At 45.2% G+C, this 27,814-nt stretch overlaps 1 protein-coding gene across 3 annotated transcripts in view; it reads left to right on the top strand.

Annotated features, from left to right (window-relative positions):
- The window catches only part of CUL4A (cullin 4A), a 123,588-nt gene that overhangs the window by 69,584 nt on the left and 26,190 nt on the right, over positions 1-27,814 (top strand). For all 3 annotated transcript variants that reach the window (XR_003857156.1, XM_029604661.1, XM_029604662.1), the window contains exons 13-16: positions 18,902-19,006; positions 24,739-24,849; positions 25,339-25,424; positions 25,603-25,710. Coding sequence is in view for 2 of the 3 variants with exons in the window: in XM_029604661.1 (XP_029460521.1) it covers positions 18,902-19,006; positions 24,739-24,849; positions 25,339-25,424; positions 25,603-25,710 (410 nt within the window). In the remaining variant the exon portion in view is untranslated. The remainder of the gene's footprint in view (positions 1-18,901; positions 19,007-24,738; positions 24,850-25,338; positions 25,425-25,602; positions 25,711-27,814) is intronic.

The following is a 27,814-nucleotide window of genomic DNA, read 5'->3' as shown; positions in this document are numbered from 1 at the left end:
TGCTGCAGCGTAGTTGAAACAGCCTCGTAGGCGAACCCATGAGGCCTATGCAAGCAGCTAGCAAACGCACCCTGTAGTGAGACAAACTGGAGTTTTACCTATGCCTTCCCCACAGGTTGAGCCTTTGTGTACTGGCAGCTGGCAGGACTTAGGAAGGTCCCTAGGGCGTTGGAGAAAGCAACAGTCCAAGGGTACTGTGACTGTGTTTCCTAGGTGTAGATCACGATATAGAAAAAAAAAGTGTGTTCTGAGGTGTAAGGATTGTGGATCCTTGTTGCTGTGGGGAGGTTGACTCAGTCTACAGGGGAAGGCCCTGTAGTTCCTCCCCAACAGCTGGCAGGATCAGGGTGGTGCAAGACTAGCCTAGGGCTTTACCTAAACCAGCCCTTTTCCCCATTAGTGGAACCCTTGGGTTTCGGGGACAGTAGGTGTGAGTCTCATGAAAGCAGGGATGGTTGTGGTTCAGGCTGAGGTCCACGGCAGGCAATAATGGTCGAGGTCCTGGCTGTGGTCAATCTGAGAGTTAATCCGAGGACAGGCTGAGCCAGGAGAGAGATGAGATGGGCAGGGCTTGGAGAGACTAGGCAGGCAGATGAAGCAAGATCAGCAGGAATGCAGCAACTCACAATGCAGGGAACTGTAGTCGACCCATTGCTGAGGCAGAGAAGAAGCGTCGGGGAAGCCCTGTTTTAGGACCAAAGGTCGTGACATCATCCAAGGGTGCCGCAGACTCTTCCCGCCACGGACCCTTTAAAGCTGCTGACATCAGGCAGTGCGCGTTCTTAGAAGGGGGGGGGGGTCCAGAGGCAGCGATCATGGCTGCAACCTGCCTCATGGCTTCATTTGGCGGCGGCCCACCTTGGTGAGGCCTGGCTGGCATCGGGGTGAATGGCATGGCTTGCAAACCTACCTGTGAGCCGCACAAGGTAACAGTACCCCCCCCCCCCTTTAAACCTCTTCCTGATGGTCCGTGGTTTGGGCTTTGAGGGAATTGTCTGTGGAACTCCTTTATCAGGAGTGGTGCTTTGAGGTTGGTAGCAGACTCCCAGAAATTCTCCTCTGGTCCATAGTGTTTACATGCAATGAGATATTCTAATTTGTTCTGCTGTATATGCGCGTTCAAGATTTCTTATACATTATATTGTGTCTTGGAGCTTATGTCCATACGTGTGGGAGGCTTTCTGGATCAACTATTTCAATAGTAAAAAGCAGAACATTTTTATGGATTCTCAGGGAGATGGTAAGTTTTAGCTGGTAGGTTGCAAGTCCCACTTGTCGTTTGGACAGGGTAAGGCCCAGTGAATCGAGATCACCCACTTTGAATTGTGGCACTGATCGGCATCGAGCATTCACATATTTACTTGGTATTGGCGGCTGCCTAAGAGATTAGTTTGTTGATGTGCATCCAAAGGTCTTGACGTTTGGTGGTGAGACAGACTTCAGGGGAGTCTACGGTGAGAGGCAGAGGAAGCTGTATTCGTGGGTGTTTTCCATAGATGATCTGGAATTGAGAGCAACCAGTGGCACTGCTCACATGGCTGTTATGTGAAAACTCTGCCCAAGGAAGTAGGATGACCCAGTCATCTTTGTTAACATATAGTCATATATGTTAACATATAGTCATATATGTTAACATATAGTCATATATGTTAACTCACAATGCAGGGAACTGTTGTCTGCCTATTGCTGAGGCAGAGAAGAAGCGTCGGGGAAGCCCTTTTATAGGATCAAGGGTTGTGACATCATCCAAGGGTGCCGCAGACTCTTACCGCCACGGACCCTTTAAAGCTGCTGACATCGGGCAGTGCGCGTTCTTGTACCATATAGTCTTGAGGACCTAGTTGGTCTTCTTGGTCTTGAGGGTGGTAGACTGTGGTGAAGTCTATGATGAACTTCCAGAAGAGCGCCTTCCAGTAGCTGGCAGTGAATTGGACGCCCCTGTCAGACATGATATGAAATGGTAGACACTGAAATCTAAACACATGTTGGGCAAAGATAGGACAATTCAGGGACCGAAGTTAGTCCAGAGAGAGGTACAAAATGAGCTATTTTAAAGAATCTGTCCATTATATCAGAGTGGAGCCGTGTGAGAGAGGAAGACCCACAATGAAATCTGTGGAAATGTGGGTCCAGGTTCCCTGGGGGCTGGCAAGGGCACTGAAGGAGGTTGAGAGTTTGGGATACTCCAGAATGTCCAGCCACACGAGTCATGTACCCATTTCAACACTTTTTTTTTTCCTGGAGCCTCTTTAAGGACAACTGTCTTCCCAGCAGGGTCAAAAGTGGTAGAAGCAAGGACGATTCTTGCAGGATCGCTGATGTCTGGGTGCTTTCTTTACATCTTCAGTTGAGAGAAAGCGGGAGAGCACATCTGCATGCAGATTCCTCACAGCTGGTCGGTAGCGGTGCTCAAAATCAAACTGACAAAAGAAAGGGGACCAGCGATACTGTCTGGGATTGAGTTGCTAGACTTGCTGAATGTACTCTAGGTTCTTGTGGTCTGTATAGATGATAATCTGGTGCTTGGCACCCTCTAAGAGGTATCTCCATTCCTCCAAAGCCAATTTAACTGCAAGGAGTTCGTGGTCTCCAATCATGTAATTTCTACTAGAGAAAACTTCCTGGAGAAAAAGGAGCAAGGTAGAGTTCACTTGGAATTGAGTTGACTGAAGACAGCCCCTACTCCAAGGGTAGAAACATCTACTTTCACAATGAAGGGATGTTCATTATTTATTTATAACTTTTTTTATACCGAAGTTCAAGTAACAGGGTTACTTATCATTCCGGTTTACATTACAACAAGTAGCAAATAATGACAAATATGTCTTACAATGAACAAGGATGTGAACAACTTGGAGAACATAACTAGGAAAAAAGAACAATGTGTGCAGTTACAACGAATTGGATTAAAGGGGTATCAAGCTAAAGTAGGAGGGAAATTAACTAGGGGAGGGGGGAAGAAGTTACTGTGGCTGAGTAAACATAAACTTAGGTCATGGGTAGCGATAGTCTGTGACAGTCTGTGGAAGCTATGGATGACTCAAGAAATTATGGGAATGCTTGACCGAACAGCCATGTCTTGAGTCTTTTCTTGAACGTGGTAGGGCAATGAATCAGCCTGAGCTCAGGAGGAAGCAAATTCCACTGTTTGGGGCCTGCAGTGGATAGAGCTCTTTTCCTTAAAGATGATTTAATGGGAGGAGTGTGTAGAGTGCCTTTTTGTGCTTATCTTAGCAGGCGGGAAGACGTGTGGAGTTGAAGAGGAATTCTGAGGTCCAGTGGAGTGTTGTTGAAAATGGCTTTGTGGGTGATTGATAAAAGTTTGTAGAGGATTCTAAATTTGACTGGGAGCCAGTGGAGCTTCTTTAGAATCGGAGTTATATGGTCCCTTTTGTTGGATTTTGTGAGACACCTTGCTGTAGCGTTCTGTAAAAGTTGAAGAGGCTTTAAGGTGTTGACGGGAAGGCCGTGTAGCAGTGAATTACAATAATCGATTTTCAAGAAAATGATTGATTGTAATACTGATCTGAAATCATGGAAATGGAGGAGGGGTCGAAGCCTTTTTAGAACTTGGAGTTTGTAGTAGCACACTCTTACCGTGGTGTTGATGAAACCAGAGTAATTTAGTTGATTATCCATGACGACCCCAAGGTTTCTGACTCGAGGGGAGAAAACTGGGAGCTGTGAGAGCTGTTTAGTGGAAGATTACAGTCTTGAGTGATCAGGAGGAACTCTGTCTTGTCGGCATTGAGTATTAAGTTAAGGTTTGTCAGGAGTTTGTTAATGGAGAGAAGGCAGGAGTTCCAAAAAAGTATGGTCTTGTGCAGTGACTCTGTGATCGGAATAAGGATTTGGACGTCATCTGCATATAAGTAATGGATTAAATTTAGTTCAGAAAGGAGATGACAAAGCGGGAGGAGATAGATGTTGAATAAAGTGGGGGATAGCGATGAACCTTGAGGGACCCCTAGTGTGGAACTGAACGGTGGTGATTCCTTGCTGTTGATCTTGACTTTATAGTTTCTGTTCTGGAGGAAAGATTTGAACCAGTTTAGAGCTTTGTTTTTGATGCTGATCTCGGATAGTCTTTCGATGAGACAGTCATGGTTGACCGTGTCAAAGGCGGCCGAAAGGTCGAGGAGGATGAGCAAGCAGGGCTGTTTGTTTTCAAGATTCATGAGAATGTTGTCTGACAGAGAAGAAGAGTTTCGGTACTACGGGATTTGCGAAAACCAAATCTGATTGACTTTTTTGACTGGGTAACCAAGGAATTGGATCAAGGAAGAGCGCTCGATGTCATCTACTTGGATTTCAGCAAAGCTTTTGATACGATTCCGCACAGGAGACTGGTGAATAAAACGAGAAGCTTAGGAGTGAGTGCCGAGGTGGTGACCTGGATTGCAAATTGGTTGACGGACAGAAGACAATTTATTATTTATTTATTTATTTAACAGTTTTTATATACCGACCTTCATAGTGAATAACCATATCGGATCGGTTTACATTTAACAAGGGTATAAAAGGAGTAACAAATTCAATGTGTGATGGTAAATGGTACTTTCTCTGAAGAGAGAGCGGTTTTAAGTGGTGTACCGCAAGGATCGGTGTTGGGACCGGTCCTGTTCAATATCTTTGTGAGCGACATTGCGGACGGGATAGAAGGTAAGGTTTGTCTTTTTGCGGATGACACTAAGATCTGCAACAGAGTGGACACGCCGGAAGGAGTGGAGAGAATGAGACGGGATTTAAGGAAACTGGAAGAGTGGTCGAAGATATGGCAGCTGAGATTCAATGCCAAGAAGTGCAAAGTCAGGCATATGGGGAGTGGAAATCCGAATGAACTGTATTTGATGGGGGGGGAAAGGCTGATGTGCACGGAGCAGGAGAGGGACCTTGGGGTTATAGTGTCTAATGATATGAAGTCTGCGAAACAATGCGACAAGGCGATAGCAAAAGCCAGAAGAATGCTGGGCTGCATAGAGAGAGGAATATCGAGTAAGAAAAGGGAAGTGATTATCCCCTTGTGCAGGTCCTTGGTGAGGCCTCACCTGGAGTACTGTGTTCAGTGCTGGAGACCGTATCTACAAAAAGACAAAGACAAGATGGAAGCGGTACAGAGAAGGGCGACCAGGAAGGTGGAGGATCTTCATCGGATGACGTACGAGGAGAGATTGAAGAATCTAAATATGTACACCCTGGAGGAAAGGAGGAGCAGAGGTGATATGATACAGACTTTCAGATACTTGAAAGGTTTTAATGATCCAAAGACAACAACAAACCTTTTCCGTAGGAAAAAAATCAGCAGAACCAGGGGTCACGATTTGAAGCTCCAGGGAGGAAGATTCAGAACCAATGTCAGGAAGTATTTCTTCACGGAGAGGGTGGTGGATGCCTGGAATGCCCTTCCGGAGGATGTGGTGAAGACCAGAACTGTGAAGGACTTCAAAGAGGCGTGGGATAAACACTGTGGATCCATAAAGTCAAGAGGCCGCCAATGAAGAGTGGGTGACTCACCAGAATGATGGCTACTGCCTGGAGACAATACCCTTATTCAATAAACATATACATGCTTACTGTGACTCCAACATCGCTCTAAGCTTCAACAGCAAGAGGAAACGTGGAAAAAAGGATTTGCACTCACAAAGAGGGGAGTAGCTGGCTTGTTACGGCGGTTACTACCCCAAACCAAATAAGCCTGATACTTCACTTTCAATGCATATACAGCATAGTTCTCTGCTTCAGCGGCAGGGGAGAAGAAAAAAGGGTTCGCACTCACAAAGCGGGGAGTAGCTGGCTTGTTACGGCGGTTACTACCCCAAACCAAATGTGCCTGATACTTCACTTTCGATGCATATCCAGCATGGCTCTCTGCTTCAACTTTCGATGCATATCCAGCATGGCTCTCTGCTTCAACGGCATGGGAGAGAGGCTGATACATCACGCATTTCCAGCATAGCTCTCTGCTTCAATGGCAGGGGAGAAAAAAAACCTGATACTTCACGCATATCCAGCATAGCTCCCTGCTTCAACGGCAGGGGAGAAGAAAAACAACCAATAAGGGCTGTATAACATAGTCTGGGTAAAACAAGCATGGGTGTAGCTTGCTTATTGCGGTGGTTACTACCCCTAACTAATCAAGCTAGATATTTCACTTGGATGCAGCTCCATCACTGCTCTCTACGTTAATGGTGGGGGTGGAAGGGAAATAGAACCAAGAGCTAAGAGAAACAGATAAGTATGAGAGAAAAGATGTGTGAAGCTTGCTGGGCAGACTGGATGGGCCGTTTGGTGGTCTTCTGCCGTCATTTCTATGTTTCTATGTTTCAAGTTGTGCCGGGGAGAGAATATTGTTATTGTCAAGGAATTCCGAGAGGAGTTTGACTATTCTTTCCAGGATTTTAGCAATGAAGGGAAGATTAGCAATCTGGCGAAAGTTGGCTGGGTTATCTGTAGAGAGATTAGGTTTTTTCAATAAGGGTTTTAAGATGGCAAGTTTGAGGGGGTCCGGGTCCAGGCCCTGAGACAGAGAGGCATTGATGATCTGGGTGATAGGCTTGGCGACGTCTTTGGCGCTTGCTATAAGAAGGTTAGCTGGAATCGCATCAAGCGGATGTGAGGATGGCTTGAGTTTCCTTAGAAGGTTTTCTATCTCTGAAGGGGATGTAAGATCGAAATCCTCTAAGCATGCCGTTAGTCGCAAGAAGGCTGAGGGAAGTTGAGAATTGCTAGAGCTGAATAACAGAGCAGAAGAGCATGAATGGTGCTGGGTAGGAACAATATTATCTGTACAGGAAGCAAGTAAGTTGATTATTTTGTGTTTTGAAGTATGTGGCAAGCTCGGTGGCTTTTGTAGCAGCTTTGTCATCTGGAATAGTTGAGGTTGGTGGTTTGGGCAGTGATGAGACCAGGGAGAAGAGGACTTTTGGGTCGAAGATGAAGTGATTGATTTTTTGAGAGTAGAAGTCTCTTTTTGTCTGAAGAATGACGATCCTGTATTTGTGCATGAGCGATTTAAAGGCAGAGAGGTTAGAAGAGGAGGGGTTCCTTTTTTCTAAGTTCACGTTTCAAGTTAGTTAATTGTGGGGTGAACCATGGTTTGTGTCACAGGCAGGGACCTTGAGCAAAGATGAATTTTAACTCCTGACAGGCTTCGATGGCTTCTGGGGACCAGTTCTGGGTGTCTGTTCCTTTTCTGGTCCAGCCTCAGAGTCGAGGAAGGCTTTTGGAATGAAGCTGAATCTAGCCTATGGTGATCATGATGGGACAAGCAGTTGAGCAGAGAAAGTTGTATGGCCTAGGGTTGTCTCCCAGAGCAAACCTAAGCATGCCAGTTTCCCTGCTTATCAGGGCAAATAGAAACCATGTGCTCCCAGCCTGCACTGTAGAGACATAGGCCCTTCTGCAGAGTTTCTCTAGAGGAAGTTTGCTCCTACCAAATTGCATAGGTTCATCTTGTGTTTGAGTTTGAGATGGGTGCTGGGGAAAGAGACTGTGGTGCTAGGATTATCGGCCAACGTGTGAGTTTATTCTTTTTAGCCTTCTCTTGAAAGCAACGATCAATTTGGCCTGCAAGAGTAATTAAGGCATCTAGGGGAGGTAGAGGTATCATCCTTAATCTTGCCTGATAAACCTAGTAAAAATATAGCCAAAAGGCGATCTTCTCCCCAATGTAATTTGGAGGCCAAGGTGCAGAACTCTGTGGCATATTCACTTAGGGGCGGATTTTAAGAGCCCTGCTCGCCGAAATCCGCCCAAAACCGGGCGGATTTAGGCGAGCAGGGCCCTGCGCGCCGGGAAGCCTATTTTACATAGGCCTACCGGCGCGCGCAGAGCCCCGGGACTCGCGTAAGTCCCGGGGTTCTCCGAGGGGGGCGTGTCGGGGGCGGGCCCGGTCGTTGCGGCGTTTCGGGGGCGTGTCGGCAGCGTTTTGGGGGCGGGTACGGGGGCGTGGCTACGGCCCGGGGTGGTCCGGGGGCGTGGCCGTGCCCTCCGTACCCGCCCCAGGTCGCGGCCCAGCGCGCAAGAGGCCCGCTGGCGCGCGGGGATTTACGCCTCCCTCCGGGAGGCGTAAATCCCCCGACAAAGGTAAGGGGGTGGTTTAGACAGGGCCGGGTGGGTGGGTTAGGTAGGGGAAGGTGAGGGGAGGGCAAAGGAAAGTTCCCTCCGAGGCCGCTCCGATTTCAGAGCGGCCTTGGAGGGAACGGGGGTAGGCTGCGCGGCTCGGCGCGCGCCGGCTATACAAAATCCATAGCCTTGCGCGCGCCGATCCAGGTTTTTAGCAGATACACGCGGCTCCGCGCGTATCTACTAAAATCCAGCGTACTTTTGTTTGCGCCTGGAGCGCAAACAAAAGTAGGCTATTCACGCTCCTTTTAAAATCCACCCCTTAGGGTGCACCCCATTGGCGGACCCGCAGGAGATCAGTGGCTAATGAAGATGTTTGCTTTGGCTCTTCAAAGACAAGCCTGAATTGTTGAAAGTCTGGCATACTGTGGAGCAGCAGGTCCTCTCTTTCTTCGCCATACTAATGCCCAAACTAATGCCATACCACTAAGGAGTGAGAAGATGTAGAGAACCCTGGAGCGATCTATTGGAAATAGGATCGCCCACGTAGCAAGGTGGCACCGGAAGCTAGGGTATCAGCCTGGATACCATGGCAGTGTTAAGGGAGGAGGAGACTGGGACAGGAGAGGCTGGTGCTGGAGTTAGGGCATCTATACAGATTACCAATTTTTCTAAGGTCATGGTAACTTGGTTCAAAAGTCTGTTGTTCCTGGACTTGTTGGGCCAGGCCCGGGATGGCCTGGAGTAAAGAAGCGACCATTGAGTCTATTGTCTCGGCAACCTGTAAGGATTGGGGACCCTTGTTGCTATGGGGAGGTTGACTCAACCCACATGGAATGCCCTGTAGGTCCTCCTCAACAGCTGGTAGATCTAGGCTGGTGCGAGACTAGTCTAGGGCTTCACCTATACCAGCCCCCTTTCCCCTTAGGTTAAATCCTCAAATTCCAGGGCCCAACAGGACTTAGGCTTGAGTCTGATGAAACATAGTATTGTGGGAACTCCTGGCTGTGGCTAGGGTCAGAGGCAGGCAGCACACAGGAATGGTCGTGGTTCAGACTGAGGCAGGTGGCAGACGGGAATGGTCAGGGTCCAGGCTGTCATCAGTCCTATGACAGGCAGGGCATGGAGAGACCAGGCAGGCAGGGCTTGGGGAGACAAAGCAGGATTAGGCAGGAACGCAGTAACTCGAGCTACAGACAACCATAGTCGACCCGTTGCTGAGGCAGAGAAGGAGCATCAGGGAAGCCCTTTTTTATAGGCCAAGGGTCGTGATGTCATCCAAGGGCGCCGTCGACTTTTCCTGCCGTGGGTCCTTTGAAGCTACTGATGTTGGGCACATGCATGCCTAAAAGGGGGATACAGAGGCAACGATCTTGGCAGCAACCTGCTGCATGGCGTCGTTCAGCGTTCCACCGCAGTGAGGCCTGGCTGGCATCGGGGTGAGTGGCATGGTTCACAGGGCTTATCTGGGAGCCGCAGAATGTAACAGTCTGAGAAGACCAGACTATTCTGAACAGTGCTGTTAATTAGCCTCTTAAGCCACAGGCTGAAACACATCCTGCTTTCATTATTTAGCAGTATCTCAGACTTCAGGTTGTGGTTACAGCAGTTAGTGTAACTGAATTTAAAAAAGGTATGAATAAGTTCCTAGAGGGAAAAATCCATAAACTTGAGGTTTATTTAATTTTGGGTACTTGCCAGGTACTTGTGCCTTGGAGTGGCCACTGTTGGAAACAGGATACTGGGCTTGATGGACCATTGGTCTGACCCAGTATTGCATGTCTTATGTTCAAAGTCTTTTCAGCCTAGCAGTCATAGCCAGCCCTTCAGCTGTAGGACTCCCTCTCGATGCCCAGTGCATTGTTGCAGACTGTTCTGGTGCCCAAGACATTATTGCCTGTGCCTATGGAGACACTCCTGGCACATGTGCCTGTCTCCTTGATGTAGAAACCATCAGCATCTACCTCCATGCCATCAAGGTTGATGTTTATGCCCTTGACATTGGGGTCAATGACAAATTACATTGACATCAGTGCCATTGCTGTCCTTTGAGTCAGCATGACATTTAACCTCCTTTTTGCTTTCTCCGATGACCGCCATACTTGATCCCTATTGGTTACACAGGACTGCTTGTATTCCTGTGGTACCATCAGGTCAGCATGCTGATACAGAAGGAGGATCTGAGCAAGATGATTCAGGACTTACTAGTCCAATATCTAAGTCTTCACTCTATCCCTGTGACCTCACGTATGTCAGTGCAGCCATCTCCAATAATCTATCCACAATATATTCAGTCACTACGGAGCAGACACCTGTCCTCTGTCGAGTAGGTCTAAACTTCCTCAGAACAGGAAGATTCTCAAAGATATCTCCACCCGCAAGAGTCTGAGTCCATGCACACCTTGGAGCTGCAAGGGGACTTTAACATCATGGACAAAGACCTCAAAGAAGCCCTTGGCCTTATCTGTCTCTGCCAGTTGGGAACATTCCACTTCCAGAGGATTTCTCCTTCCCCACATTCATAGACATATGTCCCAGCTTATCTCTATAAAAGCAGAAGCCTAGAGTGCTCATGATGGAGTTTCTGAGATACCTAAAAGTCTTCAAGCAAACTTCAGCTATTCTGAGCCATCAAATACTTGACCTGCAAGGGCATGCTTGGCAAATGCCTCTCACTAGTCCTCCAACAAATAAGATGTTGCGTCGTCAGTCCTAGATGGCTTTGCCCAGTTTGCCTCACCTTATTCACGGCTTCTCCCGCTTACCTGGGAAAGATAGCTACCGCCGCGTCTACAAGCTGACCTCTCTGGCATCCCCAGAATGGCTATGGTGTAGCCTCCCGCCATTTCTCCTCCCAGGTACCTACTAGGGTGCGCGCAACCCACGTCTTTGTACCACCCTTGGCGCAAACCTCGAAGGCGTTCCCTCATGCTGACATCCTGCCATCCGGGTATATTACCTTCACAGGTTTACTAGCTCGTTGAGTTAGCAAGGACTCAAATCCGTTCCTGTCTACGCTACTCTGCTGCTTCTGTGCTGCCGCAGGAAGCTCTCTCTGCCCTTCAGGGTAACTTCTAACCTGGGTACCTGCTCCTTGGGGGCCCTCTGCTTTATTTCAAGTGCCTTACAGGGAACAGGTACTCGCTCCTCGAGGGCCTACTCTCCCTGCCTCTGTGCCTGTACCTTCTACAACATACCTGGTGGAATCGCATATCTGCAGTAAACACCTAGTGAGTACTCTGATTCATCCACAGTATCTCCTTGCTGGGAGACCTGCTGCTGAACCTCCTGACATAATCAAGGAAAGAAGGGCTCCCTCTGCCGAGGTCCCTGAGACTGCAACTACAGACTGCCTCACTACTGCCACCTCTGGTGGTTCTCTTCAAACTGTCTAATAAAGAACTATCTTGTGTTTTGTGTAGTACGAGTCTAGCCCAGTGCTGTGGCTCCTCATGGGGCTCCTCCCCGTGGGCGTGGTCATCACAGCACCCAAGGATCCACAAAACACACGTTACCATAACATAAGAGGGTGATTTTGAAATATAAAGTACAATCTACTCTGGGCTTTGAAAAGCCACGATTTCTTCACCACTGTAGTGGTAGTGGAATCTGTCTTACAGAGAAGATCTGTCATGTTTCCAGTGCCCTCAAGTAGGGATCTTGTCAGAAAAGTTTGCCTTCATTCTATGCTGTAGGTGACATCTCAGCATTTCTAGTTTCTCATTGTGTAGTAATTCCACTCCCCCGTTAGGAAGTTGCAAGAATTAATGAACTCATTACCCAAAAACAAGCGAGATGATTTCAAGAACTTGGGGACCCTGAGCAGGAAGAGACGTCGTCCTTCTTGGAGTTGAGGGCAATAAAGCATGTCCCTCCTGTGGAGAGAGGTAGAAAGTTATATTCATCCCCAAAAAGAGAAGGGACCTGCGTCCCATTCTAGACCTCCGAGCCATCTATAAATTTCACTGAAGAGAGAAGTTCAAAATGGTCACACTAGCCAGAATCCTGCCCCTACTGCAGTAAGAGACTGGCTCTATTTTGTCATATCAATGTCTATACTCATGTCATGTTACACCGGCGTCACAAATGTGTCCTCGGATTTGTGGTGGATCAGCACCACATCCAAAGCTCCTATACAGGGTGCTTTCCTTTAGCTGTTATTGGCACCAAGTGCCTTACAGTGCTGGTTGCTGAAGTATCCATATTTTTTCTTTACCTGTATGAGTGTCTAATCAAGGAATTATCCTGTCCTATAGCCTGACAGTTGGTGAGGGTAGTGATTCAGTGGCTTGAATACTTTGGATTCATAAGTGAACTTTCAAAAGTCCTGTCGCTGTCCTTCCTTGCAAATCGAGTTCAGTCAAGTCACTTTTAATTTTAAGGAAGCCAAGGTGTTTCTCCCCCTGGGAGACTAACCAACATTGTGTCTTCAGTGTAGTCTGTCTCCAAGAGACAGATGGTTTCAACATGGGAATTTTGCAAGATGCACAGCCATATAGCTTCCAATGTCCAGGTGTTGCCAATGGTAAGATTGAACATGAGGCAGTCCTAGTGGATCTTCAGAGGGACCAATTCTCTCAACCTGTTATCTGATCTGAGTGACTACTAAACCGAGACAGGACTTTCACTGGTGCTCTCCAGGAGCAACCTAGAAAGCCAGCCTGCCATTCAGCATGTCACTTTCTCTAGGTGTGGGGAATCCTCATTCAAGGCCTATGAATACAAGGTCTTTGGTCCTCCCAAGGAGAGTCACCTAGCTATCAATCTGCTGAAGCTGTGAGCTTATAAAGCTGGTCTAGACAGCTTTTCTAGCATCTGTTTTTCAATAGCTTATCCTTGTAAAAATGGAAACCAGGTGACCATGGTTTAAGTCAACAACAAGGGAGAATGGGCTCCGACCCACAGTGTCTAGAAGCAGTCATACTTGGGGAGTTGGCTGTATTGCACGTGGCCTTTCTCTGTGTGACCGGCCTAGGTGCAGAGAACATGCTAGCAGATAAACTGAGCAGAATACTAGACCCACATGAATGATCCTGATCAACCAAGTAACTCAACAGTTCTTCCCATTCTGGAGCACTCCAGACATAGATCTATTTGCTACCAAGTCCATCAAGAAAGTTTGAGAGGTGTTCAAGAAGGCTGTCACAATTCAGGTTGGCAGAAAATGCATTGTTATGGTGGAAGCTTCCACTATGCCTATTCCCAGTATAGTTCATATCAAAAACTCTGGTCAGGTTAAGAGAGGATTAGGGAAAACTTATTCTAATATTCCTGGCCAGGCCCCGGCAAAAATGGTTCTTCTCTGCTCCTACTGTTCGCTGTCCAAGAACAGATTTGCCTCCTTCCTTCACCGACTGATCTCCCAGGACCAGGGAATGCTTCTTCATATTTTATTTAACATTTTCTGAACATCACCATTCAGGCATTGACTGTGTGGATGTTGAAAGGACAGTAATTTCTTCTTTTAGCTGTTAAGAGGAGATAGCCCAGACGTTCCTCTATTCCAGAAAAACAGTCTACCAGATCTTCCTATCCCCTTAAATAGAAGGGGTATTCCAGTTTGCCAACATCAACCTCTACTCTTTCTCATGTCCAGTTCCTCCTTGACTGTTTACTTCCCCTATTTGAATCAGGTCTTAAGACAAATTGCATAAGAGTTCATCTTAGTGCTGTCATAGCTTACCATGAACTGAAGCAGAGGAAGACTGTCTTCTCTGCCCTTGGTTAAACATTTTATAAAGGAATTAGAAAAAGTAAAGAGAGGAGGAAATGACTTCACGAGCACTAATGGCTGCCTAAGAGCTGTGCTCCTGACCCCCGAACTGGTAAATCCCTTTCTACTGCAGCAATCCGTGGTAGAGAGTGCATCAGAATTGAATTGAGTGCTGCAAAGAGCCATCATGTCTGAAGAAATTAATAAGCCTGGGGCAATTTTCGTATGAGGCAGAGGCGACGTAGAGAGATGGTGAACTGTCGGGCGAAGAGCTGAGAGAAGATGGCACCATAGGAGTAGGCCTAGCGGAGGAAGCCGTGATCAAAGGTTTGGGAGCCGGATCAGGCCTTGTAATGCTTACCAGGGCGGACTTTCAATGCTGGTTCAATGAGCTTTGCGAGGAAATGAGTACAATGATGATCTGTTTATGGTGAGCAAATTGCGCAATGAATGCAAAGATCTGGGTGAGCGCGTGGATGAGACGGAGCACAGAGTAGATGAGCAGGAAGTGGCATGAGAGAAAACTCAGAGGTAGCTGAATGCGTTGAGAGAGGAGAACTGCAAATTAAAGGATTGGCTTGAAGATCTGGAAAACAGATCTCGCAGGGGAAATCTGTGTCTGCGAGGTGTTCCAAAGGGGCCATCATATTCAGATTGTTCTCAGGTGGCTACCAGCATTTGCATGGTGATACTGAGTCAAGACGAGTTTGGCCATGCCCAACGTGCTCTGGCTAAACCAAAAGGCAATCTGGTGAGAGATTTAGTAGTGTGCTTCCATAAATATGAAATTTAAGGAACAAGTTCTAAAACAAGTGAAAAAGCTGAAGGACTTTCAGTGACATGATGATAAGGTGAAGATATACAAAGACCTCTCTCCAGTGACAATCTGAAAAAGAAGGGATTTTAAGGAAATTCTCCACATTTTGAGAAGGAATAATCATAGATACAGATGGCTGTTTCCATTTGAATTACAATTTTCAATAAATGTTTGTCTTCAAGTAAGAAGAGTTGATGAAGCTGCAAAGATAATTCAGGCAGCGGTTCTTGTGCGCCAACTGGAGTCGGGTGCAGAAAATGCATCACCATCCTATGCCAGGGACTCATTTGGAAGATGGCAGAGGGTACAGTCGAGCGGCAGATGACTTCACAGGAACTTGAGTGGTCAGCTTCATCAAGACATGCAGTGAACTGATTCAGGACAATAGTGATATCTGACATGCTGGTTGAAGTTGTGGTAAGGTTTCTGACACCTAGTGGCACAGCTTAATGTTCTATTTATACCACTACTTTTTAAATCGGTTTGCTGTTTTACAGATGCCTATGATTAGGCTAATAGAGATTATCATAGGGGATCTCTCTGGAGTATATGCAGCTGAGATCGGGGGAGGGAGTATAGAGGGTTGGGTGACGACATTCCTCAAGCAGGTGGGGTAGGGGGATAGGGAGGGGTGGTGGCAGAAGGGTTGGGGGGGAGGTGGAGATGTGTGATGGCGGAGGGAAGTATAGCTGGAGAGGGGGAGGTATAGTCGGGCTATGATGGAAAATGAGGGTGCTTTCATTTCATTGTGGATATGTGGAGAGGGGGTTGAGATTATTATTATCCTGATATGGGGGTCAAAAAAGATTTTTCCATGGAATGTAAAGGGGCATAATACTTTTGGGAAGAGGAAGCTCTTATTGAATGACGTGATGAAGATGAAGGCTGATATTGTGTTATATCAAACACAATAAATGTTCAGAAAGACGTCAAAGAAAATACTTACTGAAATTTAACTATATACTCTTTACAAAAATCTCAGCACCGAAAACACTTATGTTTTATAAATAACCTTCATAATGCCCTGCAGTATTCTCGGGTATTGCTGCTCCTTCGCTATACTGCTATCGGGCCATTTTTAATCATTGTCATATACAATATTTTTACCTTTTTTTTTGTATTTTTCAAAATTATAGTAAAACTATGTTGTACCGCTTAGAATTCTTTTTTTAAGGCATTGAATTATTCGCCAGTATGGGTACTTCCCTTAAGTGGCAGAGACCCGTTTCGCTCGTATGTAGGTTAAGTTCCTCTTGAGGAGATAGCAGAGCTCTGTCCGATAGCTGTAATAGCGAAGGATCAGCAATGCCCGAGAATACTGCAGGGTATTATGAAGGTCATTTATAAAATATAAGAATGTTTTCGGTGCTGAGATTTTTGTAAAGAGTATATAGTTAAATTTCAGTAAGTATTTTCTTTGACGTCTTTCTGAACATTTAGTACTACAATCGTCAAAAACATGAGTATTCCTTTATATTTATTTATTTATTTATTTTTAATTTTTCTATACCGAAATTCCTGTATGAAATACAAATCAATCCGGTTTACAAATAACGGCAACTCGCCCGGGGCTTGATTGGCCGGGGCTTTTTACATTAAACAGTTAAACAGTTGAATACGGCTTAATTACGGCTTAAATACATTAAACAGCTAATTACGATTAACATTAAAACAGTTAAACAAGGCTTAATTACATTAAACAGTTACACAGGCTTATTAGTATTAAACAGTTAAGCAATTAAACAAGGCAATTAACGCCAGTGGATTCGATAGACAGGAGCATGAAGCAGTAGTCTGAGACCCCAACTATACAGATAATGTTTACAACCGTGAGTCTTGGAGAGATTATAATGATAGATGCATTGATAGAATTTATATATTTTTTTTTGGCTGAAAATAGTCTGGGGTTGAAGAGCTTGTCAGTGATTTGACTGAGGGCAAGGGCAAAAGGTAGGGGTGGGTAATGGAAGGGGTGGGTGGGTAGTGGAAGGAGGTGGGTAGTGGAAGGAGGTGGGAAGGCTTGGTTACGTTAAGAGTCTGGGAACGCTTATCTGAAGAGCCAAGTCTTTAGTCTTTTTTTGAACTCCGGTAGGCTTGGTTCGAGGCGTAGGTCTGGTGGAAGCGTGTTCCATTGGTGGAGACCTGCCGTTGATAGTGCTCTCTTTCTTAATAGTGATTTTGCTGGAGGTGCATACAGCGAGCCTTTGTATGCGCTTCTGATGGGTCTGGATGATGCGAGTGGCCGGTGCGCATGCCGGGAGAGCAGGCGTTCGCCCGCTCTCCCGCAGACTTTACTGTATCGGCCTGAATGTTAGGAATTATTAGGAAGGGAATGGTTAATAAGGCGGAAAATGTCATAATGCCTTTGTATTGCTCCATGGTGAGACCGTACCTTGAATACTGTGTACAATTCTGGTTGCTGCATCTCAAAAAAGATATAATTGCGATGGAGAAGGTACAGAGAAGGGCAACCAAAATAAGGGGAATGGAACAGCTCCCCTATGAGGAAAGACTAAAGAGGTTAGGACTTTTTTCAGCTTGGAGAAGAGACGGCTGAGGGGGGGATATGATAGAGATGTTTAAGATCATGAGAGTTCTTGAACAAGTAGATGTGAATCTGTTATTTACACTTTCGGATAATAGGACTAGGGGGCATTCCATGAAGTTAGCAAGTAGCACATTTAAGACTAATCGGAGAAAATTCTTTTTCACTCAACGCACAATTAAGCTCTGGAATTTGTTGCCAGAGGATGTGGTTAGTGCAGTTAGTGTAGCTGGGTTCAAAAAAGGTTTGGATAAGTTCTTGGAGGAGAAGTCTATTAACTGCTATTAATCAAATTTACTTAGGGAATAGCCACTGCTATTAATTGTATCAGTAGCATGGGATCTTCTTGGTGTTTGGGTAATTGCCAGGTTCTTATGGCCTGGATTGGGCACTGTTGGAAACAGGATGCTGAGCTTGATGGACCCTTGGTCTGACCCAGCTTGGCAATTTATGTTCGTATGTTCTTGGGGTTCATGTCCATAAGACAAAGATCCCAATCTGAACTGATGGGGCTTTTGTAAAACTCGGTGCCCCTTCTGAACCTGAAACTGATAAGCTTTGGGGTAACGGGGAACTGGATTCAAACAGCAACCAGCAAGGACCCTGACTTTTATGGTCTGAGAAACTGATAAGCATGGGGGTAACCTACATGGAGCAGCAGATACTACACCATAAGCTTGCTTGGCAAACTGGATGGACCATTAGGTCCTTTTCTTCTGTCATTCTATGTTTCTATGAACCAGTAGCATTGCCTGTCCATGCCATTGATGAAAATGTGGGAAATGCTCATTTCTGGTACATTGAGTGCAAGCAAATTGGACTTCAAGTATAGAGTTCAACAATTTCCAGGGTTTGGTGTTATGCAATTGCCACACCATTTAGTGGTAATTGAATCCCCTATGAAAAAGGCAAAGAAAATCCAAATCCATTCTAATTCACCATCTTCTGCATTAGCTGGCTTGTAGAGTACAGATTTTGTTAAAGCTCGTCAAGTGAGAGCCATGGCGACTTCAGTGATTCATCTCAGGGCACTTCTGTGGAAGACATATACAAAACTGCTACGTAATCATCTGTTGACCACCTTCATGCCCACTACTTTTGGACCACATATCCCAAAGAGACAGTAATTTTGGTCAAGCAGTTCTGTTAACTAGTAGTCCACACTCCATCAGGTGGAGCCAGGTTGACTTTAAGTGATTCTGCAGTGCAACCCTCAGCTTGGGACTCCCTATGTGTAATGGCTAATTCATGCCTGCTTGTTGACAAAGAAAGCAAATTTGCTTACCTGTAAATTAGGTTGTCCCTAGACGATAGGATGAAGTAAATATTCTTAATACCTGCCCACTCACCTCCTTAGAAAGTCAACTATGTCACTAAAGTTTAGGCTCTGGAAGACACTGAGGGGCTCATGGGATAGCATGTATGCCGGGGAACTCCCACCCTTGTGCAGTAAAGTATTTATTGAGCTCTTAAAGCTGAGTCCATATCAGTACCGGCAGATAATGTCACCCATGGGGAATGGCTGATTCATCCTGCTGTCTATGGAGAACTCTGCTTACGGGTAAGCAAACTTCCTTTATATTGAGTAACATAATAATTTCTTTACACTCATACATTAATCCAGTGTATAAAAGAGGACTCTTCCCATAGTATTTTAAAATCTATGTCAGGAAAAGACTTGTCTGATTTCCTGTTTACAATACTTGTTTATAAAACATATTGTTGCAAACTTTTTTTTTTCTTTTTTTTTCTTTTAATGCAGCAAAGCATGTTGACTCAAAATTAAGAGCTGGAAACAAAGAAGCGACAGATGAAGAACTGGAGAGAATACTTGATAAAATCATGATAATATTCAGATTTATTCATGGTGAGAATGTGTACCAGTTGCATATCACATGCATAGTGACTTAGCTATTACAGTTTATTAGAGCTTTTTCTTGTCTCATAAGTTTTATATATGTTATTCAGTGAGATATAATAGTGCTATAGTAGAATGCTTGTATAAGTAAGCACTAATCCTGCTAATCTCAAAATAAATACAGTTGGAGGAAACTGGCATTCCAGACACATGACAGATTTTAAGGATGATATTGATGTACATCAGACATGACCACCATGTATCGGGGTACTCTATTTACTCAGTCCTTTCAGTGATGATCATTTTGTCCCATGAAGTTCATTTTTGTTTTTGTATATGAAAATAAACTATTTTTTAGCTTTCAGATAGGTGAATCCAAAACCAGTGGGTTATGCACCTCTACCAGCAGATGGAGACAGAGCAAAACTGACATCACAGTACATATATACCCATGCATGGACATCAGCCTGCCAGTATTCTCCATCTCCAGCAGATGGTGGACATGCATCTCCCTACTGGGGATTGCTTTTTTAAGATTTAGAAGGAGAAAAGAAGAAGGAAATTTAATTTGCCCCACTCTCCTGTGATGATACCTTATGGTCCCTCCGTCAGTTGAGAATTCTTGAGGTGATTTTCGTGGTCCCTCAGATGAGTGCCTTAGTCTGGTAGCTGATCTTTCAACTGGCGTGGATGAGCGTGGTTTATGCCCACTCCCCCCGCACCCGGAGACCGACCGACCTACTCGGCTGGGACGGGCAGAGCTCAGGTAAAGGGTAATTAAAAAAAAAAAATGGTAAAGAGAAGGGGAGTTGAGTAAGGATTCCTTCCCCTCACTGGTCTTCATTCAGTCGTTCTCGCCTCCAGTGGAATTCAGGAGGCGGGGGTAGCCTGGCAGGTTGAGGCCCCGCTCTAAGGCTCATCTGGTTCACTGCGTTGTAGGCTGTGGTGGTGGTTTTGCACATTTTTTGTATGTCTTAGACCTCCTTCTTCAGTTTCTGTGTGATCCTGGCTGTACATTTGGTTAGGCGTGTAGTTGGTGCATAGGAGCACCTACCCATTTGTGCGTGCATGCGCTGTTTTGCACGCATTATCTGAGCATCCTGGGGGAGCTCAGTTGGGCATTTATATAGGCACAGGGTTGTGCACCTAATTTTTTTTTTTTTTTTGGTACACTATTATCAGACACCTGTTAGGGCATATTAGCAGACTGATGGCGACCATAGCAAAGAGGCATGAGCACCTTGCCCTATTCGTTGCTTGTCATATTCGAGCATCTCAGCCTGGCGTTCCCTCTAACTTGTATCAGCGCTGTTTGGAGGCTCAGGGAGAATTACCTCCATCTGATTTTACTAAGCGCTGTTCTTCCCAGCCTGATTTTGGAGCTTCCCTAACTGGCTCGTCTGTGGGGAAAGGTAGTTCAGTGGGCACAGGACACCTGACCACTGGTTTTGGCGTGGATCCTTAGGCTTTTTCTTGGCTAGAATTTTTTCAAGGGCTGCACTCCTTCCTGCAGGTGCAGTCCTCTGCTCCGGCCAATCTTAACCAGTCAGTGTCACAGGCAGTGAAATCCTGCATGCCTGGTGCGGCAGGTAAGCGTCTGGCTATGCCTGGAGCCGGTCTTCCCGATAGAGACCCAGATGACACAGATGATGAGACTGATCCTTACTCTCTGGAGAATGGGAAAATTCCTCCGGGATTGGAACTGTATAGAACTATGTTCCAGTTCTTTTATAGGGATGAGTTATCGGCTCTGATTTCCCAGACATTAAAGATGCTGGGAGTACCTGGGGCTGAATCATGTCTGAGCCAAAGAAAAATCCAATTTTCGTTTCCTTGCGTAAAGCTTCATGTTTCTTCCCTATAATGGAGGCCATTCAAGAATTAATTGATCTTGATTGGGGCGCCCCGGGAGCTAATTGTAAAGCGGGACGAGTCTTGGACAGAGTGTACATCCTAGATCCAGTTGCAAGAGAGCAATTGCGTTTTCCAAAGGTAGATGCACTTGTGTGTGCCATTACCAAGCAGATGACTATTCCCGTCGAAGGGGGAGAGTGGCCTTGAAGGATGCACAGGATACAAGAATTGAGGCTATTCTTAAGCAGGCCTTAAAGAACATAAGAACTTGTCATGCTGGGTCATCAAGCCCAGCAATCTGTCCAACAAACGCCAAACTAGGCCACAAGAACCTGGCAAGTACCCAAACACCAAGAAGATCCCATGCTACTGATGCCAGTAATGCATAGGCCATTTCCTAAGTCAACTTTATTAATAGCAGTTAATGGACTTCTCCAATAACTTATCCAAACCTTTTTTGAACCCAGCTACACTAACTGCACTAACCACATCCTCTGGCAACAAATTCCAGAGCTTAATTGTGCTTTGAGTGAAAAATAATTTTCTCTGATTAGTCTTAAATGTGCTACTTGCTAACTTCATGGAGTGCCGCCTGGTCCTTCTATTATCCGAAAGAGTAAATAACTGATTCACATCTACTCGTTCAAGACCTCTCATGATTTTAAAGATCTTTATCATATCCCTCCCTCAGCCGCCTCTCTCCAAGCTGAACAGCCCTAACCTCTTCAGCTTTTCCTCATAGGGGAGCTGTTCCATCCCCTTTATCATTTTGGTTGCTCTTCTCTATACCTTCTCCATTGCAACTATATCTATTTTGAGATGCAGCGACCAGAATTGTTTGCCGCATCTTGCAATGACTTTGCAGATAGCTTCCTTTTGTTCCCTGGTGGATCACTCTTGTTTACTGCTTTCTCAGGAGATCGATTAATCTGGTGTAAATTCAGGGCAGTGATGGAACCAGCAGCTGCCTTTTTGGCAGATGTGGGCTGCAATTTAGTCCGCACTTCGACCAGGGGGGGTGGCTTCGGTAATAGCGGCTAGGCAGCAGCTATGACTGAGAAATTGGTCGGTTGATACAACCTTGAAGTCTAACCTTACAAAGTTGCCTTTTAATGACTTGCTTGGGAGTGAACTGGAGAAAATGGCCAATAAGTGGGGTGAGTCCCCGGTTCCTCGATTACCAGAGGATAAGAAACAGGCACTGCAATCCTTCAGCACAAAAGGTCTTATTAGGGGTTTCAGACGTTTTTGAGCCTACAGAGGAGCGGCCTTTCAGAGGACTCTACCTTTGGACAGATCTCATTTCCTTTCGTCCCAGGCAGCCCAAACGGGGCACAAGGCTCCGGTAGCAGAGAACCCCGAGCCTCCAAATGAAGGTGTGCTGACCCACCTCTAGGAACAGGAGATAGGTCACCTCTCTTTATTGGAGGTGTGTCGAGGAGATACGAGATGGTTATGCGCTGGAGTTCCGAAGTGTTCCTCAGACATGTTCATGGTGTCTCCCTGCAGCTCTCTGCAGAAGGGACAGGCAGTGGAGTGTGCCTTGTCGAGTCTCCTCAGCCTGTGGGCTGTGGTTCTAATTTCTATGTCTCAAGAAAATATGGGCCGATTCCATTTTTTTCATTGTGTCCAAGAAGGAAGACTCTTTTCATCCCATCCTGGATCTCAAAGAAATCAACAGTCATTTTCGTGTGACTCATTTTCATAGAGGAAACCTTGCGCTCAGTGATAATGGTAGTGCAGTTGGGGGAGTTCTTGACGTCTCTGGATTTATCTGAGGTGTACTTGCATATTCCCATCAGACTAGAGTATAAACAATTTCTGCATTTCATGGTTTTAGGGTGTCATTATCAGTTTCAAGCTCTACCTTTTGGTTTGGCCACTGCGCCCAGAACCTTTTCCAAGGTTATGGTGGTAGTGGCGGCAGAGTTGAGAAAAGATGGAATCCTGATAGACCCGTACTTGGACGACTGGCCGATTCAGGCCAAGAGTCTGGAAGAGAGCCTCTGGGTCTCGCACAAGATGATCTCCTTGTTGCAGGAATTAAGTTGGGTCATGAGCCTGACCAAGAGCAATCTCCAGCCATCACGATCACTAGAGCATTTCAGTTGCTGAAGCATGGATATTCTACTGCAGTGATTCCCACCTTGCTATGAGCGAGAAAGTTCTCCACTTCCTTGGCCTATATGCAGGTTTGAGTGTTTGAAGCTTGGTGTGAAGATTGAGGGGTTCTTCCTCGTTCGGTTAAGATCCTACTCATTTTGGAATTTTTGCAGGATGGTTTGAGTAAATGGTTGACCCTTAGTTCATTAAAGGTACAGATGGCAGTTCTTGCCTGTTTCTGAGGTCAGGTGACTGGTGGACCCTTGTCGGCTCATCCAGATGTGACCTGTTTGTTGAAAGAAGTGAAGCATCTTCATCCTCACTTGTGGTTACCGGTGCCCTGGAGTCTAAATCTAGTTTTGGATTTTTTAGCGGGTCCTACCTTTTGAACAGTGCGAATCTTTCCTTGGCTACTGACCTTGAAAACTGTTTCTTGTGGCAATTTGTTCTGCGCATCGAGTATCTGAACTGCAGGCCTTTTCTTGCTGGGAGCCATTTCTGTGTGTGACTCAGGGGATGATACAGCTGCGTATTCTTCCTTCTTTTTTTTGCCAAAAGTGGTCTCGGATTTTCACTTGAATCTATCAATTTCCCTGCCGACTCTGGACAGGGAAAGAGATGCAGAGGAATATCTCCTATTACGCCCCTTGGATGTCAAAAGGCATATCTTGCGGTATTTGGAGATTTCTGAACCTCAGGAAGAGATGGACCGTCTGCTTATTCTCCATGGTGGGAGTAAACAGGATGAGCCGGTATCGCAGGCGACAGTAGCCCGTTGGATTAAGGAGGTAAGTCACAGCCACGTATGTGGATGCTGAGCAGCAGTTGCCTGGTCAGATTAGGACTCATTCCACTAGGGCTCAGGCAGCGTCATGGGCAGAGGTTAGATTGTTGTCTCCTGTCGACATTTGCCGAGTTGCGACTTGGTCCTCTTTACACACCTTTTCCAGGCATTATTGTCTGGATGTGCAGGCCCGGGAGGACGCAGCATTCACAAATGCGGTGTTGATTGGGCCGTGGGCAGCCTCCCGCCCTGTTCAGGATAGCTTTGGTATATCCCACTGGTTTTGGATTCACCTGTCTGAATGCTAAGACAGGAGAAATTGCTACTTACCTGATAATTTTTCCTTTTCTTTAGTACAGACAAGTGAATCCACCTTCCCGCCCTTGGCTGCCGGCAGGTTGTGCTATTGTCCTGCGTGGTGGTATGTTCCAGGGAATACTGCTAAGTGCTTTTGATACGAGGACCTGCCTCAAAAGCAATGAGGCAGGTCCTCGTATCGCTCGTAGCGATACGAGGACCTGCCTCATTGCTTTTGAGACATTGCAAAATATTACAGATACATCGATTTATTTTTGCCCTAGTTCTACATAAATTTGAGCGTGACACGCTGTCAGATTGTGAAGTGGAAATAATTATATGCAGGATCAAGATTGAAATTTGACAAAAGAATCTATTTGTGTAGGTTCATTTGACATCAGAAGTCATCCCCTGATGCAGCCTTAATTGGCGAAACTCGGCCGGAGTCGGGCTCTGTAATTAAATATTAATAAATCTTTCCACGGTATAAGGTTGTCCCCTTGTTGTTTTTTGCCTTTGTATATATGCATACATTATGTGTACCTAACCTAGGGCTGTAGACGCTGGTTGTAACAGAGTAAGAGTACATGTGTAGGATCAACTTCAAATATTTTTATGTGGCTCCATCATATGTTTGAGTTGGGGCCCTTTAATAAAAGAACATTTCTGTTTAAAGTTATTATTTCTTTGGTTATAAACCTAGGTAAAGATGTATTTGAGGCGTTTTACAAGAAAGATCTGGCTAAAAGGCTGCTGCTTGGGAAAAGCGCCTCTGTTGATGCTGAGAAATCAATGCTGTCCAAACTCAAACATGGTAAGAGTTTACAATAAATAAAACGACAGCTTCTGTTTGGGCAGTGTTATATGACCCACCTTAAGGACAGAGGCAGAGAGCCCCTGGTGAAGCAGTCTTTCTTACCGCTCCCCAGCCTTGGTTTGTAACAATGGACAATTAAATATTTGCATTGTTTTAATTGTAGCTGGTAAAGAAATCACTTATGGCAAATAGTTTTGTTTTGATTATTTTAGCAAACCCTGTGGTTTAAAAACTACCTATGGGATTTATCAAAGTGGGTCAGTTTTATCTACTTTTTAGTGTTAGGAAAGTGTTAGGAAATTTCCCAGGCTAATGTTTATCTTTTTTTTTGTTCGCTTTAGCTCCATTTTCCCAGTTGCTTAATTGATATGAATTTGGAATTTATTTTTTTTTTTTATGATTTGAAAAGAAAACCCAAACCATTGTCAGTTTATTTGCATTTATTTTGTAACTCTGCTACATCCTTGCTTTGCATGTATCTGATAGAGTGTGGTGCTGCTTTTACCAGTAAACTTGAAGGCATGTTCAAGGATATGGAACTGTCAAAGGACATCATGGTTCACTTCAAACAAGTAAGTATCATCACAAATTTCTATTGAAAAGACATATATTAAAAATGTTCCTGATACCTTCCTGTATGACAAAGAATCAGAAAACCAGCAGCATATTTTACAGCAAAATGAACTGTATTTTATCTTTCTCTTTTTTATTTATTTTTTTAATATGTGGTGCTTATCTTTTGCCTTTTAGTATGTACAGAATCAAAGTGACCCGGGTTGCTTAGAACTTACAGTAAATATACTTACAATGGGATACTGGCCGACTTATACACCCATGGATGTCCATTTAACACCAGAGGCAAGTATTCACCAAATGGAAATATATAAATATGATATCTACATACAGTGATTAAAATCTGATCACACTTGGCTAATTTGCGTGTACTTGCATGTGTGTGTTTGTTTTTTTAGCTTTTATAAACCACCTTCCCAGCCCATTAAAGAAAGCCACCCAAAGAGGTGTATAAAAAAAAAAAAGCAATACAAATAAAAATTTACAAAAACTCTTTAAATTTTATTTTTTATTTCTGTGTTTTTCTATACCGAAGTTTGGTACAAGCCTTCACACCGGTTTACAAATATAACAACTCTTACATTGAAAGTCATAACAATTAGTGGTGTACATTAACAGATATATTTATATTTAGTTAACATTTAACTTTGCTGCTGGTAGCATGGTAACATTTAAATTTAATGGTGGCGGGGTCCCTTTTAGCATTGCTGATTTATAGGTTAGTGTTTGAGATTGGTTTATCATCTGAACCAGATGATAAATGAACCAGACTTCACAAATAATATCTTCTTAAACACAGCCTTAGTGACCCCACCTGCCTCCACCCTCCAAACAGACAGTCAATGAACACAAGTAGGCTTAAATGTGGGAAATAGGCCACTGCTTTAATATTACTTACAGAACATACTAACCCCTTTGTACATGAGACACTCAAACCAGAGTATTCAAAACTAAAATCCTTAGCCAAGGAAAACAGCTACAGTTCCCCATTCCGTGTTTCCAAGCAAGGAGGCCTTGTAAACCAGGCATTGTAGTGCCCCAACCACACTCTACTACTGCCCTGAAGGGACATAATCATATCAAAATGCTTGGCAACCACTCCCAAGATTCCCCCTGGCTCAGGTACCTCCACCACTAGTATGAGACAGTGAGACACTTGCCTCATGCCTCCCACCCATAAATCAACTGTGGCCTTAGTGTGCACGGTGACCAAACACTCTTTCTTTCCAGCAGTGCATTATTAAACAGATGCTGCCCAATGTTGAACAAATGTATCCTATCTGATCTGTAAAATCCCTCTCCCATAACATCAGCTCATTCATGCCGAATCTGCAGGTTGCCCAGTTTCATGCCCAAATGCCAATCTTCCTATTCACTTTCTTTGCCCCGTAATTTCAGGTCATGCCACTTAATGCCCAGTATAATGTCAGACCACCACAATTGCATAGGATAAAACAAGGAAGCCAGCTCAGCCATGCCCTTGCTCAAGTCAATCAATGCCTGCATTACAGCCTTCACAAGTCATTTCTTTCCAGGTGGATTATGACTACCTCAGCCCTGAGGATTAGCCCCCAAGTTGCGTTGCAGGATCAGTGACAACTGCTCCCCGGGCATTCCATGCCTACCCATCCGTTCCACACAAACACTGAACTGAGCCAAACCCGAATGCTGTCCATGAGGTCTTCGTTGTGCCTGTTTGGCAACTCAGTGGATAAAGGAATGACCCACATTCCAGACTGTCCTTCACCCCTAGGGCAAACCTGCAACAAAACATTACTGGTTAATGCCCATATCATTCAATTCAGATCTTAAGTATAGATTGACTGTGGAAGACATCCATCGGCCTAGCCACTGTATTGCATCAATGTTGATACCTGCCTGCACCACGCTGGTAGCTGCTCCAATTATAAACAAATGTGCCCCATACTCACCAGGCCCCGCATATATCAGGGCTTTTCGCAATAGTGCGGAAAATTGGAGCCTGGTTAGTTACACGCCATCAGGGTGGATCAATCAATGTGCACCTCCCGCAGGTCTACCACTCAACAGATGTTTAAATTTCTCAAGGGGCATGTGACCTGCAAGTCTATCTGCTGTAAACATACCGTTGTCGTCCCCCCCACCTGCCTGGTCGATCTTAGAATGTGAATGTGGGATACCCGGCCATCTATTCGCATGTTGTGCATCAGGATGCCGTTGAAACCTGAATCCTATTTGGATATGGCTACCAGCTCACTCAGACGCAAAGCACCGGAAAAGGCTGCCTGGCTGCCACAGGCAAACTAGTAACTCATGAGTTATGGGGCATCTTGTATCCTTGAATGGCCCCACCTTTCTTGCCCACCCAGTCAACATCTTCCTGACCATGAAGTATTTGGAAGGATTGCCC

The sequence above is a fragment of the Rhinatrema bivittatum genome, chromosome 5 (genome assembly GCF_901001135.1).
Source record: "Rhinatrema bivittatum chromosome 5, aRhiBiv1.1, whole genome shotgun sequence".
Lineage (NCBI taxonomy): Eukaryota > Metazoa > Chordata > Amphibia > Gymnophiona > Rhinatrematidae > Rhinatrema > Rhinatrema bivittatum.
This window is presented reverse-complemented; position numbering and strand designations above follow the sequence as displayed.